The 16,090-nt window shown below is 41.2% G+C and overlaps 1 protein-coding gene across 1 annotated transcript in view; it reads left to right on the forward strand.

Annotated features, from left to right (window-relative positions):
* The first annotated feature begins 3,351 nt into the window (after nt 1–3,351).
* The window catches only part of TTC39C (tetratricopeptide repeat domain 39C), a 38,739-nt gene continuing 26,000 nt past the window's right edge, over nt 3,352–16,090 (forward strand). Inside the window, exons 1-3 of the mRNA XM_083863604.1 lie at nt 3,352–3,482; nt 14,237–14,285; nt 15,776–15,904. Of these exons, the coding sequence (XP_083719730.1) occupies nt 3,430–3,482; nt 14,237–14,285; nt 15,776–15,904 (231 nt within the window). The 5' untranslated portion in view covers nt 3,352–3,429. The remainder of the gene's footprint in view (nt 3,483–14,236; nt 14,286–15,775; nt 15,905–16,090) is intronic.

A 16,090-nucleotide genomic window follows, 5' to 3' on the forward strand; every position in this document is an offset into this window, starting at 1 on the left:
ATCAAACACACAAAACCCCAAGATAGACGATAGAGTGTTGTTAGACTGCAAAGTCAATGTAAGCTTTGATCGGCATGTACAAGTCATCCATGTAGTCCTGTTCGCTACGGTTTCCTCAGTCCCTTGGACATTTTTAGCAGGATGAATCAACGGTACCACATCCTCCATATGAATCAAACTAATTGTAACCCATCACAAGACCTCATCTGCTGTTACAGGGCAGGGAGACCTACAGCTCTGCTGACTTCCAATCCAATTCTGCAGGAGAATGCAGCGCAGGTCACAACAACATGGGCACTATAAACTTGCTGCTGCTCAGCTGATGAAGTCAAACTGCACGTGTCAACTTCCTTAATTAAGGAAGGTGTGTTCAACGTGTTACTTGTCTACTTGAACAGTTGCACTTTCATTCTGCCATTTTTTTTCCCATACACTTATAACTGTGTTTCTGTAGAGTTGATTCAGCTATTCACATCTTGAGTTCGAAAATTAATAGCTAGCTACCGGGTACTTATAAAAGCATTTGTTACAGAAGACAAATTATCAGTGCCAGCCCTCAGCAAGCTCTGGAGCAACTGGGTACTTAGAAAGAAGATCTCAAGAGAATTCTAGCTTCTTGTGCATGGGACCCAAACCTTCAGGAAGCACACAGTCCTGCTAAGCTATTATTCAAAGACAGGATCAAGGAAATAGGAGTGTAGCACTGGAGAAATAGAGTAGGTATTGCACAAAGGACTTGGCTCTTTGCTGGAGGTAAGAGCCTATGACAAGTTTTCAGGGAATCTATAAGAAGATTCATTGTCTCTAGATTGATTACACCTGACAAAGGGAAAGGATTTAATAAACTGCTCCACCATGAATCTCTGCTCAAAGAATCCTGCCTGGCAGATAATAATACAGGAGTAATTGTTTTCATTTGGAATGCAGTGTCTTGAAACAGAGAGCCTGAAACAGAGAATAAGGGCACCACATCTGCAACCTGCAGTTTCCTTTTAGTGAGGCTCCTTGCATTTTGGAGTCCAAATTTCACAAACCACCTGTAAACACACTGGAGGACACGCTGTTCCCTAGTCATGCTGTGCTGACTTTCTAGAAGCCCTTTAGGATTTCTAGGCTGTGTAGATCATGCTGTTTTGGAGATGTGCATTGTAACAGAAGATGTGTCCTCTTTAAACACCCTCTGAGTGTCCAGCCCTGCTCAGTAAAACAGAGGGGCTGGCATTCATCTGAAGGACAGGATTCACACCTGACAGATTGCAGAAGCTTCCTGGCATTAGGCAATCCACACCTTTCAAGAACTGTTGTTTCAGGAAGTTATTGGTACAGAGTATTTCCCGAGGGGGTGGTAGCGATTCCCACAAGGCATGTACAGAAATATGGCGACTTGATTCACAGGAAGACAGACATGTTGCTTGATGGAGAAAAGGGGTTGCTACTAAAAGCAGTGTTTGGTCCCATCCTTTTGTATGCTACCAAGGGGAGGTGGCGGAAGTCTGAGCCTTAAATTTTTCTTAAGAGCAGCCATAGCACTCTTCTCGCTGTCAGGAAGCAAGACCAGGTTGTTGCTATGAGCCTTCATATTCACCTGGAAGTTAGCACAGCAAAGAAAGCCTCTTCTTGCAAAGGATGAAAACAATGTGGGTGTATTTTCAGTGTCCAGGTACTTGGCCATTTTGGGTCAGAATGGATACATTTACAAAAGTGTACTTTCTCACCCATCCTGTGCTTGGAAACGCCTGCCAGACTAACTTGTATCTGAACCAAACTTGCAAATACTGATTTTTGCTGTCAGCATCACAGGTAAGTTCACACTGCTAATCATGAAGGTATCTGTCAAGAGACATGGAGCAAATTCCTAGAAACCCTTGTTTCCCAGACTTGCACTGGGGAGGTCACAAAGTCACCACTGTATGAAAGAGGAACTTTTACTCTCTGTTCTAGTGACTGCAGCCACTGAATAAAACCACTAATAAGAAAAAAGAAAAATCAATTCTCTGCAAACGGAAAGCTGTGTTATCAGAGGAGGACTTTGGACTTCTTCACACTCTAGGGCTGGCTGCAGCCCCAGCTACTACAACCCACCCATTAGAAACAGTAGTGGATTTTGCAAGAAGCCAGGGGATTGTGAAGAGCCCACCTGAGGGTAGGAGGGTGGGTAGCAGCCACCTGCACCTGTGCAGTGCCTGCCAACACAAGGTGAGGTGAGGATGAAGAGGGAAGGGCGGCACATGGAGGCAGGAGCTGCTCCCCACGTGGACAACTAAGACAGGCATCAGTGCCTGCCTCTCTCCCGCTGGTGTTAACTGTGCCATGCCCAGAGCTGGGGGTGCGGCAGCCGCGGGCAGAGTCAGCACTCTCCAGAGTGTTCAAATGAGAGCAACAACGATGATGGAGGGTTTGAAGGAGGAGCGGCTGAAGTCACTTCAGCCTGGAAGAGGCTGAGGGGTGGCCTCGTTGTGGCCTTCAACACCCTGGTGAAGGGAAGCAGAGGGGCAGACACTGATCTCTTCTCTGTGACCAGTGACAAGACTTGAGGGAATAAAGCTCTGTCAGGGGAAGTTTAGGTTGGATATTATAATAAAAAATTCTTCATTGAAAGAGTGATTGGGCACTGGAATTCTCTGCCCAGGCAGGTGGTGGAGTCACCGTCCTTGGATGTGTTTAGAAAAAGACTGGAGGCTGCACCCAGTGCCATGGTTTAGTTGATGAGGAGGTGTTAGGTCATAGGTTGAACTTGATGATCTCAAAGGTCTCTTCCAACCTAGCTCATTCTGTGATTTTGTGAAAAGGTTCAAACCAGCCATAGGGTGTTTGAATACTGAACAGGCTCCCCCAGGGGAGTGGTCACAGCACCAAGCCTGACAGAGCTCAAGGAGCCTTTAGACAATGTCCTCAGGCGCACAGTGAGATTTCTGGGGGGCCTTTGCAGGGACAGTAGTTGAACTCGAAAACCCCTGTGGATCCCGCCCAAACCAAGCCGGCCTGCGATTCCCCCCAAGGCGGCTGACGGCTCGGCGGTGAGGGCCCCCAGCGCGGCCCCGCCACAGGAGGAGCCGCCCCGCGCCCGCCGCGCCCCCGGCCCCTCACCCGGCGCCGGCCCCGCGCCTGCGCGGCCTCGGGGCGGCGCGTGCGCGCTGGGGCGCGGGGCAGGCGCCGCCGCTTTCGGAGCGTTTGCGGGCGCGGAGCGGCTGCGGCAGCCCCGAGTTCGCGCCTCCGCCGGCACCGGGCGCTCCCGGCTCCTCCCGCAGGCCGCCCGGGAAGGGCTGGGCGGACAGTTGGGTAGGTAGGTAGGTACGTAGGTAGGAAGGTAGGGGAGAGTCGGCTGGGTCCCGCTGCCTCCTCATCGTCATGGCCGGCTCGGAGCAGCGGGACGACGGCGAGGCACCGCTGCCCATCGAGGATTCGGAGCTGGCGCTGGCCGGCATCAACATGCTGCTGAACAACGGCTTCCGAGAGTCCGACCAGCTCTTCAAGAAATACAGGTCAGTCCCGGGCCCTTCCCCGGCGCGGTCCCTGTGCCCCCGCGGGCGGGCGGTGAGGGCCGGGGGCGCCCGGGGGCCGGCACGGGGAGCCTCGCCCTGCCCGGCCCGCGGAGCGAGCGGGAAGGGTCTGCGCTGTTTGTTGGTCGCTGTCTCCGTCTCATGGGCTCTCATGGGGAAGGGGCACGAGCATTTCACAGAATGACAGGTTGGGTCAGGCTGGAAGGAGCCGCAGTGGGTAATCTGGTCCACGACCCGGCTCAGCATCCCAGAGCACATGGCACAAGGTTGTCCCCAGACCGTTCTTGAATATCTCCAGTGAGGGAGACTCCACCAGCTCTCTGAGCAATCTGTTCCTATGCAGGGTCACCCACACAGTGAAGAAGCTCCTCCTCATGTTCAGGTGGAACTTCCTGTGCATCAGTTTCTGCCCGTTGCCTCTTGTTCTACTGCTCAGAACCACCGAGCAGAGCCTGGCCCCGTCCTCTTGACACCCTCCTTTGGATATTTATACACATTGATGAGGTCCCCCTTCAGTTATCTCTTCTGGAGGCTGAACAGGCCCAACTCCCTCAGCCTTTCCTCGTTAGAGATGTTCCAGTCTCCTGCTCATCCTTGTCCTGTGCTGGATCTGCTTCAGGAGCTCCATAGCTCCTTTGTACTCAGGAAGCTGGAATTGGACACGGCACTTCAAATGCCACTTCACCAGGGCTGAATAGAGGGGCAGGATCACATCCCTCAACCTCTGTCCCTGCTGTCCCTGATGCATCCCAGGATTCTGTTGGCCTTGTTGGCCACAAGGGCTGGGGGTGGTGTGTGGTGTGCTGTGGTGGGGGTGAATGGTGCCCTGTTGGGAGGGGTGGAGAAGGGCTGAGCAGGGGTCCCTCGGGTAGAGCCCTGTCTGCATTTGGTTGTCGTGTATGTGTAAACACACACGTGTGGCTGGAGATGTGTCCTGGGGGGGTTTCGCTCCGGTGCTCGTCCTATGTGGTCTGATGCAGTCTTCAGTGTACAAAATGGAGAGCAACGAAAGGTCTGTGACTGCTGCTGTGCTTATCTTAGGGCTGTAAGATTATGTTCATAATCCCCACATACATCATGTCTAGGTTTCTGCATTAAGTAGGCATCTGGTAGGAATGGCATTAGTGCAGCTGTGGAAGTCAGGCTTAAAGAAAAGGTTGCCCCTACCTGTGTTTGCTTCTTTTCTTAGGACTAATGTCTTCCACTCGAGCTTGAGCTGCTGCTGTAATTGCGCATATGTTCTAAATAATTAATATGCACTATAATGCTGTTGTCTGTGTGATTAAAAAAGACTTTGGTTGACTTAAAATAGAACTTCATAGTGATGGTGTACTTATGCATTTAAGTCTTGTTTACAGAAAGGATGGTTGGAAGTGGAATGCAGGGAGTAAGAGATACATTAAGAACATTCCCCTTAATAATAACAACAAGGGAATAACACTTTTTTTTGTGTACCTGCAACAGGTTAATATTAAACGTGTCGTTTTGTCTCTAGTATATACTGCTATGTAGCACAAAGTGCTGTTGTGTAGAACTAACTGGAATGCTGCAGGTGACAAGCAAGGTCCAATTCTGCATTCCTCACATGCATATAAGCATGAAGTCCAACTCTTAACCCAGCACTGCCAAGACCACCACTAAACCCTGTCCATAATGGGCAGGTCTGTGTCATGTGAAGTTGCACTCTATGAGTTTCTTCTTGTGTCTTTCTTTGGAAGTCCTCAGTTGTTCTGTGTATCTAAGGAACCTGTTGGTTTTGGTTGCATGCTTTTGTGTTGTGTAATTTTTTAAGGTGCCAGTTAAGGAACACTCAGTGTGGTTTCCTCTCCTCCACTTTCTCTTGTGCTGTGGTGCCATTGCTTTCTCTCAGTAGTGTGAATCTGGAAGTAGTTTAGGAATTCTAAATATGTGATGCTTCTTACATTTTAAAGTAGCACTAGGGAGTAAAATTGTTAAGATTCTTGTTCTCAAAATGCAGTTTAATCCTCCTTTGAAAGGGTGAATAATGATTTGTTTTGCAAACTCTTCTCTTGGTTATCCTGGAGGTTTTATTACTAAAGATATCTTAAATGCAGAAACTTGACACTTTTTTTACCAGATGCAGGATTTTCTTTGTTTGATTTTATCAAGAAATGCCTCTGAGTTCAGTGTACTTTTTGATTGTGGCTTTTTAACACCCCCTGCAAGGAGTAAATTGGAATCCCTTCATAAGATTAATAGTTTATGGTTTGTAAATTGATGTCTTGGGCTGGAGATTTTCAGTCATTTAAACTTCCTTCATCCCAAAATTTGTAGCGGGCTTCCTTTTGCTGTGAACTAATAAGCCCTTATTGCAGAATAACTGTATGTTGAAAATTTGGATTTCATATTGCAGAGAAGATGCAGCAAAGTGTGCTCATCTTCCTATAAACCTGAATTCTGGACACGTGTGTGGTGTGGGCCACTTGTATTTCCCAACAGCTTTTGGATCTGTGCTTGTCTTGAATGTGTTTTTTTTGCAAGGACTTAAGCAGTGCTATTATATGTTTGCTTGCATGCAGTCTTAAGGAGTGTGCTTTTGTAGGTGTTTGCTTGCAGTTATGAAATACAAGCCATCCTAAATGGGGCTAAGGAGGGTTTAGAACCTCCCCATAATTTAATATTAATGTTTGTAATTCGTGATACTAGAGGTCAAAGATGTCTGATGGCATGCAGCTTTTTTAATTTGATATGAATGTGTGTTGTCTGTATTTCAAGTGACCTTTCTTGTAGAAAGTGTTAGTTCCAAACTACTGCCTATGCAGTAGTTAGGTTAGTTAGATTAGTAGGTTAGCTCTGTTTCAGAAGCTAACATTTATTAATAAATTAGAAGTGAAGAATGGAGATACTCAGCAAAACTTCCATTCCAGTAGCCACATCACTTAAACTACTTAAAACCATTTCTTAGAAACTGGTGGTTTTGATTCTGCTTTTTGTTACTTCAATATTTAAATTCATTTGCCACCTGAAAGATCTTGTGAAGAATTCAAATTAATGCTTCTGTCTTTGTGGGACAGTAGGCAACCTTGTTTCTAAAACAGGCAATATGTATTTTTCTTTGCTCTTCTGCATTTTTGCATCTTCCAGAAAGTAATGAGTATTGAACTGGAGTATTCTTTTTCCTCTTTCAGCTTTGTGCATTTCTAAGCATGTAAGAAAGAAACTGTCAAAAGAAAGCTGACTGCTGAGCCTAAAATCAGTTATATTTGAAAGCTGGTCATAATGCAGTCCTTGAGGAAACCAGGGTTGGAATTGCAGCTGTGTTTCATGTGCATATGCACACAAGTAAAGTTTTGCCTATGAAGAGTGGTGGTACTTTGAAGTTATGTGCCACAAAACTATTATTTCTGGGTTGGACATGGGAGAGTGGTATTTTATCTTCTGGTGGTAACAGCTCGTATACATATCTGTAGAGAATCTGAAGAAGATGAATATTCAGTTGTGTGCCAGATACAACATGTAGCTGGAACTGTGTTTACTATTACACTAAAGCACTTAATGAATTTTCAGGTGTTTGTGAGTATTTTTGTTTTAAATTATACTTGAGGGAAAATAGTAGGATTTGAAGACTCATCTACATGTAGCATCTGTATCTGCATGTGCTTTTTCACGAGCTTATTTTTTTTAGAAGTCCAAATCCTCTACCTTCTAGTGGTGATAACAATCTGAACATGAATCAAATACCTGTGAATGTGGTATTTCCATAGGTCTTTACTAGACAGCACCACTGTCCTTAGTGCTTGTAGCCATATAAGGTTCCCTCGGTGCTAACTCATATTTGAAACTGTCAGATATCAATCTCTGTATTCAGCTTGAACAATGCTGACTCTGTTCTAGTTCTCATCAGTTTAAACTTTTGAGTATCTGTGGAAGCTGCAAGAGGGATGGAGGTTAACCAAGGACATAGACTGTGAAGATGGAGCCCTCAGGCAGCAGGATGGTACTGTTTTGGTGAACCATCCTGACACTAGCAGGAAAGCTGAACTCTGGAGTGTTCTTTTCCCCCTTGCAGCTTTGTGAATTTCTAGACATATAAAAAGGAAAGAAACTGTCAAAAGAACTTATTTTTTTTGCTGATTCTACACTTCTTAAGAGCATTTGCAATTCAGAAATGATTTAAAAACTTCTTCCAGCTAAGGGAGGAGAGGACTGTGTTAAATAAAGCCAGGAGTTTTTCGCTGAGTGTTGACTCACAACATAAATTGTCAAATCATAGAGTATCTTGAGTTGAAGGGACCCATCAGGATAAATGAGTTCAACTTCTGGCCCTGCACAGGGACAACTCCAAGAATCACCCCATTGTGCCTGTGATCATTGCCCAAAACTTTTCTTGAGCTCTGTCAGGCTTGCTGCTGTGACCACTTTCCTGAGGAGCCTGTTCCAGTGCTCAAGTGTCCTCTTTCCCTATACCTAAACTAAACCTCCCCTGACACAGCTTCGTGCCATCCCCTTGAATCCTGTTGCTGGTTGTGAGCGAGAAGAGATCAGTGTCCCTCCTCTTCTGTCCTCTTCAAGAGGAAGTTGTAGGCTGCAGTGAGGTCTCCTCTCTGTCTCTTCCAGTCTGGAGAAGCCGAGTGACCTCAGGCTCTCTTCATATGGCTTCCCCTCAAGGTCCTTCACCACATTTGTGGCCCTCCTTTGGATGCTCCTCTGATGGTCTGGCATCTTTCTTATATTGTGGTGCTTAAAATGGCACCCAAGAACACAAGCTGAGGCTGCCCCAGTGCAGGGCAGACAGTTGCATCCTTTGACTAGATGACAAACTGTGCTTGATGCACCCCAGGACACATGGTTGGCTCTCCGAGCTGCCAGGGCATAAATCATGAGATCAGGGCTGTTATCTCATAAGAAATCCAACAATCTGTCTCCTACCAAAGAAACATTTGACTCTGCATGAATGATTCTAACATCTTAGAAAGCTTGGTAAAGTTTCCAACTTCCATCTTAATGGAAAGAGAAATGGTACAAGATGACAAGTAAAATGTGTATAGTAAGGTCACATCCACAGAAGAAATTGTAAATTATATAAAGAAATGTGATTATAAACAAAATGTGTTAAGATTTGAAGAATGGGGCTGGTGTAGAAAAACATGATGTTCAGCCTGCTAGGGTAAAGCAGAACATGGAGAACTGGAAGCTGGTGCAAGTGGGAAGAAAGCTTACTTTTTGCTTTATAAATCTGAAATTAATTTAAAGTTGACATGCTACATTATGCACATTAACAGACAAACTCAGTAATGGACCAGAAGTCCATTATGAATAGACATTTGAACCTCATATTAGCAACTTAAAATGCTGTCAGTGGCTCAAAATACTTTTGACCCAAAGTTGAGGCAAGGCGACATTAAGTCAGCATTGATTAGCAGGTAGATTGTGACCCATCTATGGGCTGCCTAACCAGTGCTGAAATTCTTGCTTATATACCTCAGCTAAGGAACCTTAAGAGCAAAAATGAAGTGATTTAGTAGATGCTGCAGTAGCTTCTCTAAAGATAAGGCCAGCAGAGTGGGAGCTGACGTCAGTTGGTTGGGCAGAGGATGATAGCATCTAGATTGGCAGTGTGAGAATAAATCATGAGTGCCCTGCTAGCAACCCTCTGTGCTTTTGTTTGCTGCAGCCATAGGCAGAGGAGCAGCTGCTAGATGGATGTATAGAAAGGGGAATTGTTTGTAAGGAAGTGATTTTTAGTAGCGATACTCTAAATGTGTACCTCAGTGAGGTGAGATTTCATTGCTCAATGCTAGGCAAAAAAATAGTAATAACCATGCACATAAAACCAGCATCTGTTTTCCAGCTAAGTGGATAGATTAGGAATATTTTAAGTATTCTGCAGTTTAAATCTTCCAAGACCTTGGTACACAGAGATGATCACATTAAGTGTGACACTTAGTTTTGTGGCCTTTGTGACAAAGACAGGTGGTGTTGCCAGAAGAAGTGGTAGAAATGGTAGAGGGAGTTTGAGAGATCTGTTTGTCATATGGAGCAGTATCTGCTGGCTGTAAATCCAAGGAAAGATGACAGAAAGCTTAACGAAAATCTGGGTTTATAACTCAGAGGTTAGAAGTCAGGTTTGGTGGAGATGGCAGCAGAAGTGTAATGGTAAGCAGATCTTACTAAAGTAATTCTGTGAAAGATGCAAATGTTTAAAAGACTTTTTACTCTTGTTAGTATGCCCACTCTTTGATCTACTGTTTCTGGAAAAATATTTCTGGCTGTTGTGATAGTTAGATATGTTTTTGTTTTAATTTACTTCAGGATTTCCTAGATGTTAAGTTACATGCTGTCAATTAAGCTGCTCTAGTTGATTGTGGAAAGTGATTTTGGTCAGGTTGGAAAAACAGATTTTGTTTAAGTCCCCAATTCTTACAGATTTAGGTAGTGCAAGTGGAGAGTTAGTACGAATCTACTGATGTGTTATAGCTAGCTTGTCTCTCACCTTTGTAACTAGTTTTCAGATTAAAGATGCAAATGCAAATTCTTTTTCTTATCTCCAGTGTTTTCATGTTGTGAGTCTAAAGTTCACAACCCGAAGTTAGAGCAAAACAATCTCCCATTCATTTGCAGAAGGATAGAACAAATTGGGTAAAACCAAGATAGAAGAGGCCACAGAATTATTTTTATATTCTTGAATTTCTCTTTTGGTTGTGTATTTCTAGTAAAAATAGAAATGTATGCTAAGGGCTCATTTAACAAAACAAATTTGGGCTGATTATGAAATGTAAACTAAACCTAGATTTGATATTTGCAGTTCTCAATGTGATTTAATACTGTAATGCTTCCATGACACTTTTATTACCATGGGTATTTCATATACCAGTATTGGATGAGAGGTGTACATATATGGATCTGTCATGTTTGTAATCTCACAAACAATTTTTAGAACACATTTTAGAGTAATCTGTGATGGAATAATGACCAAAGGATTTGTTTGTTGTTGCAGTAAATTCCTTACCTTACTGTTTACATATTTTTTCTGTCTTGTTTTAAAATATTCAGTTCCCGCTACTATATTTATCTGTGAACTTAGATGAATTATGCCATTTTGCTTTATTCTCCCACTTTGTGGACAAAATTAATTTGTTTAACCTGCGCATCACTCTCAGCATCCTGACTGGAATTCTTGATGGACTGTGGTTAAAGTAGCAATGACTAGAAAAACAGTGAGGAAGTGTTGGCAAGTTGATTACATTACTCTAAATTTAAACCTGAGCTAGGCTCTATTAGCTTTAGAAGCTGATGTGGAGAAGTGAAATACTGTCTTGGAAAAAGTTGTAGAAAAAAAGAGAAGATGCTGAGGAGTAATCAACTTTTTTTTGTTCGTTTTTAAGTGCTTCAGTTCTGATGTATTTTTTTATTGTGAAACTGGGCTGTATTATCTCAGCATTATTAAACCAAAGCTTAAACCCCATGAATGTTATAATTATGTGTGAAAATGGGGCATAGCAACCACCTTTCTTCTGAAAGTGAGTTAATACCTTAAATGTATGCTATGAAATGAAGCAAAGTAATCAGGGTTTTTTGGGAGAAGCAATGTCTTGTGTAATGCTGGTTAATATATCTGGAAGAAAGTTCTACTTCAGTGCTCTTAAGGTTTTGACTTAAGTTTAGTTACACATGCTGACTTCATTGATATGTAGGACCTTTTACTGTGATATCTTCCAGTAATTGTGTTAATAACATAGTTTCTTATAAAAAAGATACCTTCCAAGTCCTAGTTTCCTAGGTGAAATGCAAACTGTGTTTTATGAAATATGTCTGGAGACTGGGTTTTGGGTTTTTTTCCTTTCATCTTTGAGCTAATTAAAAGTCTTGAGATTTTTCTTTACTTAATGGAAGTTATTGCTTTCAAAGTCTGAGGATAACTTGGGTAGTGCAGTGTCGTGGTGTTAATTTGTATTCTGTTCCATAGCTCCTGTCAGCATTGAGGTGGCCCTCGGTTTGCTGTTAGTATCTTCTCGAGTGCTGCCTCATTTTTTTTGTTTCTTAACAACTTCAGAGTTGCCTGTCAAAAAGGATGAAACTTCATGTCTGAAGTTGAAGGTCACTTACAAGGAGCTTGAGCTTTTTGTGGGCTTGTGTTTTTCCCAGAAACCTTCTGTCATCATTAGTCACACCTCAGTTTTTGCTGGGACAGTACTGTGCCATTTCAAACTTTTGCCTAGCTCGAAAGGAAAAGATGGCCTTAAACTGTTGAAGAATTTATCAGTCAACATTATACTCACGAGGCCTGAGCACATAACATGGTTGTTAATAAAAAATGTATTTTAAACACTGAAATTACCTTACTAAGTGACCTTCCATAAAGCTGCAATTATAGTCTCTACCCAGTGACTATGTAGGAATGTGCTAGAAGTGTTCCTTATTTTCTTTAGTGATGACACAAACTCTGTGTGGGGGACTCCTACAGTAAAGTTTTGATGTTTTGATTGCCAAACTCCGTGGTCTCAACAGAAGCATCTCCCAGACATAGGATAATATTATGCATCGTGTTTTCTTGCTTCAGGGTCCTTTTGTGGTGCAGCCCATATGTGCTGTAATGGCAATGCTTTTTATAGATTGAGTGACTGAAAGTTAAAAAGAACTGATCTGTGACATTTACCTCATGTATTATAGCTGGTGATAATTTCAGAATGGAATAATGATATGGCTCTTGATTTTTTTGTTGTTTTTTTATCTTTGGTCATGGGGGATAAGTTGGGAACAGAAGTAGCAGTGAGTGTCAAGAGTGCAAGTGTGGAAGCAGTTCTGAAAGGTCAGTTGAAAGAGATAAGTATGTACTTGGGGAAAAAACTCAGCTGTACTCAGACAAATATACCCTGGAATACTTGGGCAAATTTTCATAGCTTCAGACTTTAAAGTAGACTTTATTTTGTAGTCTTTAAAGATCAGTTGGCTCTCAACTGTATTTAGCTGTCTCAGTTTTTAACATAATTTAAACATTTTTTAACCCCCCAAAACTGCTTGCGTTCCGTGGGTCTGAGGAAACACAAAAATGAAACATTTGCTTTATTTCTGAACTTCTTTGAAATGCGATGTAAATGCAGCTTTGTACTCACAGACATCACAATGATCTGTGTGATGTTGTGCTGATCTGTTCTGCAGTTCTGGATCAGTTGGGTGTTGATAATGCAGGTGTGACCTTGAGACGTGTGGTGAAGGTTGTGCTTGGAGTGTGATGGTAGGACTGGCTGCTGAATGGTCCCACACGCCTCAGGAGTCAAAAAAGGAATGATGAGGGAACCGTGTGCCCTCTGCAGCAGAGTTCATGCTGGAAGTGCCAGCTGCAGCCAGTGCAGTTTGTGTGGCTGATTGCTGCTGCCCTGTGTAACACAGCTGCTGGGAGAGCACAGTCCAGGTACTGAGAAGCAGAGAACATTTACTGGCAGCTGTTCTTTGCTGTCTGCTAACAAAGGGGAAAGTACCCAACCTATTTTTCCTTTGGAAAAAATAATGTGACAAGTTCTGTTGGTCTTACTTTTAGGTATATCTACAGAATTGAGCAGTGTATATAAAAAGGGAAGGCTTTTCCTGTTACAACATGCTTTGTTTGTCTTCCCTGTTTTTCTTTCTCATTATTCTTGTTCATGGCCTTGCTTTTAGATATTTATTCTAAATCAAAAGTAAGAAAAGGTGCTAACTGCTTCTTTTTTAAAAAAATAACAAACAGCCAAACTCTGTTCTTGTATAATACTAGTTCACTGGAAATTTGTGTTTCAGCAATATACTTCTTTCTCTGTGTTTTTTTAAGTACCTCTGCTATTTTAAAACTGCTTTAATATAATGCTTGTAAAATAAAGTTGAAAACAAATTAGATGCTTTACTGTAGCAATATATGTTTCTGTCACCTAAATTATACTTCTTAAATCCTGGAAGTCTGTGTTTTTATATAACCTGGCAGCCCACCGCTGAACAGTGTGAATCAATGGTACCACTGAGACCCTGCCAATTTATTTTGTTTCAAATTGTCTATGTGCATTACTGGAGCCTCATGAAACCTGTTGGATGTATTAGCATGGTTTTGGTTGCCTGAATTTTTTTACCTAGCTGTTATTTTCACCCTTTGGGAATAGCCCTGTGAACAGAACAGGTTGAAGCATCTCAAAGCTGTCCCACAGTGTAGTAAGATATGGATTCTGAGCTTGAAACCAAACAGCTACAAAACCATAAGCCTTGTAAGAACCTTGTGTTACAACAACTTCGTTGTGTAGTAGATGCATATTTTTTTTTTAGTGGGTAAGTTAACTTAAATTCACAGAAACAGATGGAAATGGGACTCTCTTAATAGAACCACTTAATATTTGTCTTCTAGGACAAAAGCAGAACGATGGATCACAAGAGGAGAGTAGAATTGGCAGTTTTTAAAATTTTTTGTAGCTTTTTCTTTTGACCTGAACTGAATGTATTTTGATGGCAGTGGTTTCTCATAAAATATCTGTATCCTAGTACCTGAAAAATAATTTTTTAAGATATATTCTTAAAATATGTATAGTAAAAATATATCTATAAATCTATATATCTTTAAATATATCTATAATAAAATATATGAAGCTTTTGGTTTTCTGTTTCCATTATGTTTTGCAGATCTCTTTGTAACTTAATACAAAACACCCAGCAATGTTTATCTGCAAACATACAAGCAAAAGCCAAGGAATTCAATATAGATCTTTATTACAGGAAATATGTACAAATATAGTAACTATTTTTTGTTTTCTTTACAGAAATCATAGCCCATTAATGAGTTTTGGTGCCAGTTTTGTCAGTTTTTTGGTGAGTAGTTGAAAGCACAGAGTACACTTGGGGTTTGTGGCTGTATGTGCATGCATGTGTTCATAGTACTCTAATCTTTTTTATTTTTCTGGGGCTACTTTTTCCAAATTTTCAGATTAAACATAGCTAGAGAACAGTGCATTATGCTTCGTGGAGCTTGTTTACTCTTGTGGTTTAAATAGAAAGTAAAGGTTCTGCGATTCAGTTTCTTAAATGTATGAAATATTTATGTGTTCCATTAACAGAGCCATAATAAAAAGTTCTCTTAAGTGAGAGCTTATTTATTTATTTATTTGATTGAAATAAAATTTATGAATGCCTGTTTTTCTGGTAACTTTTGTTGTTGAAGATTTCTTCATCCATACTTCTGGGTGAGGGTTTTTAATTTAATGCATTCTCACTGATTCCATTTTGGATAGATGGGAACTGAGAATATTGATTGACTAAAACGTCATAGTGAACAAGTTAGGTTTGTTAAATGCTTTTTTAAAAAATATAACATACTAGAAATTATAATGCCATGTGTAAAAGCTGAGCAGGTGTATTAGAAAGTGTTTGAATCTTTTTTTTTTTGACTGTCCTTATTCTGACTGCTGCTTCATCTTAGATCTCACCAGAAATTATCTATGATAATACCCTTTTGAAAGACAGAATTTATTATAATATGTCAGAAATATGTGATTTATGAATGAAGTAAATACGAATTCTCTCTAATATGCAATATGGAAAAATACACTGGTGAGGAAACCTCCTGGGGCATATGCTTCCTTTTAAGTCAGTGGAGGGGAGAAAGAAAAGGGAGAATCTCTCAGGGTTGCTTATCTGAATTGATGTGCTGAACCAGTGCAGCATCAGAGGATCTTGAAAGTATCTTGCTTAGCTGCTGTTCTAAATATAGCAGCAGCACTTGGTGTGCCTGTGTCATTCAGAGCTTTTGTTTAATAAGCTCCAAGAAAAGAAGTTACTTGTCCTGAATTTTTTTTCAGTTGGTTCAGCAGTAGTTGGAGTCAGATGTAGTTTCCTTTTTTTCTTACCTATGGAGGGACTGTGGCTATTATTTTGAAGAATTTAATAGCTGCTTTTTGTTACTGACTTTGAAGGCCTGTTGTTTATATGAATTGATACAAACAGATACCTGCACAGATGCGTATCATGCCTTACATAACCAAAATTGAAAATGAATGTATAGGAATTTTTCTTCTACTTAAAGTAATCTAACATATACGGTTTGACTGTATGTGAAGGTCTAAGGTGGAGGTTAGCACTTTGTGTGTTCTGAGTTGATTGTCTTGAAATTTTGGTAAAAAAATCAATTTTCTAGTTTGGTGTTTCTGTGTTAGAAGTATTTGCACTGATGTGTGTATGTTAATATACTTCAGTTAAAAAGTTTTACTGCCCAGTTTTTATGAAAATTTTTACTATCCCACAGCTTTTGTAGAAATAAAAGTATTTGTGGTTTTTATCATTCAAATGTGCTTGGTTTTTGATAGAATGCCATGATGACATTTGAAGAGGAGAAAATGCAACTGGCATGTGATGACTTAAAGGCTACAGAGAAACTTTGTGAAAGTGACGAAGCTGGAGTTATAGAAACAATCAAGAATAAAATTAAAAAGAATGTAAGAATGTAATTTGTGTATTGAATAAATTTTTCTGGAAACCTTTTTTCTGTCCTCTTTCTGTCTTGAAAAGATGATTTATGGTATGTGAACAGCAGTTGAGATTAATAATAAATTTGGAAATTCAGTCAAATATTTTACTTGGATTTCCTAATTGTTCTAAAATACCTAGTCTCAGGTGAGTAA

This window comes from Zosterops lateralis (assembly GCF_965231275.1).
Source record: "Zosterops lateralis genome assembly, chromosome: 1".
NCBI lineage: Eukaryota > Metazoa > Chordata > Aves > Passeriformes > Zosteropidae > Zosterops > Zosterops lateralis.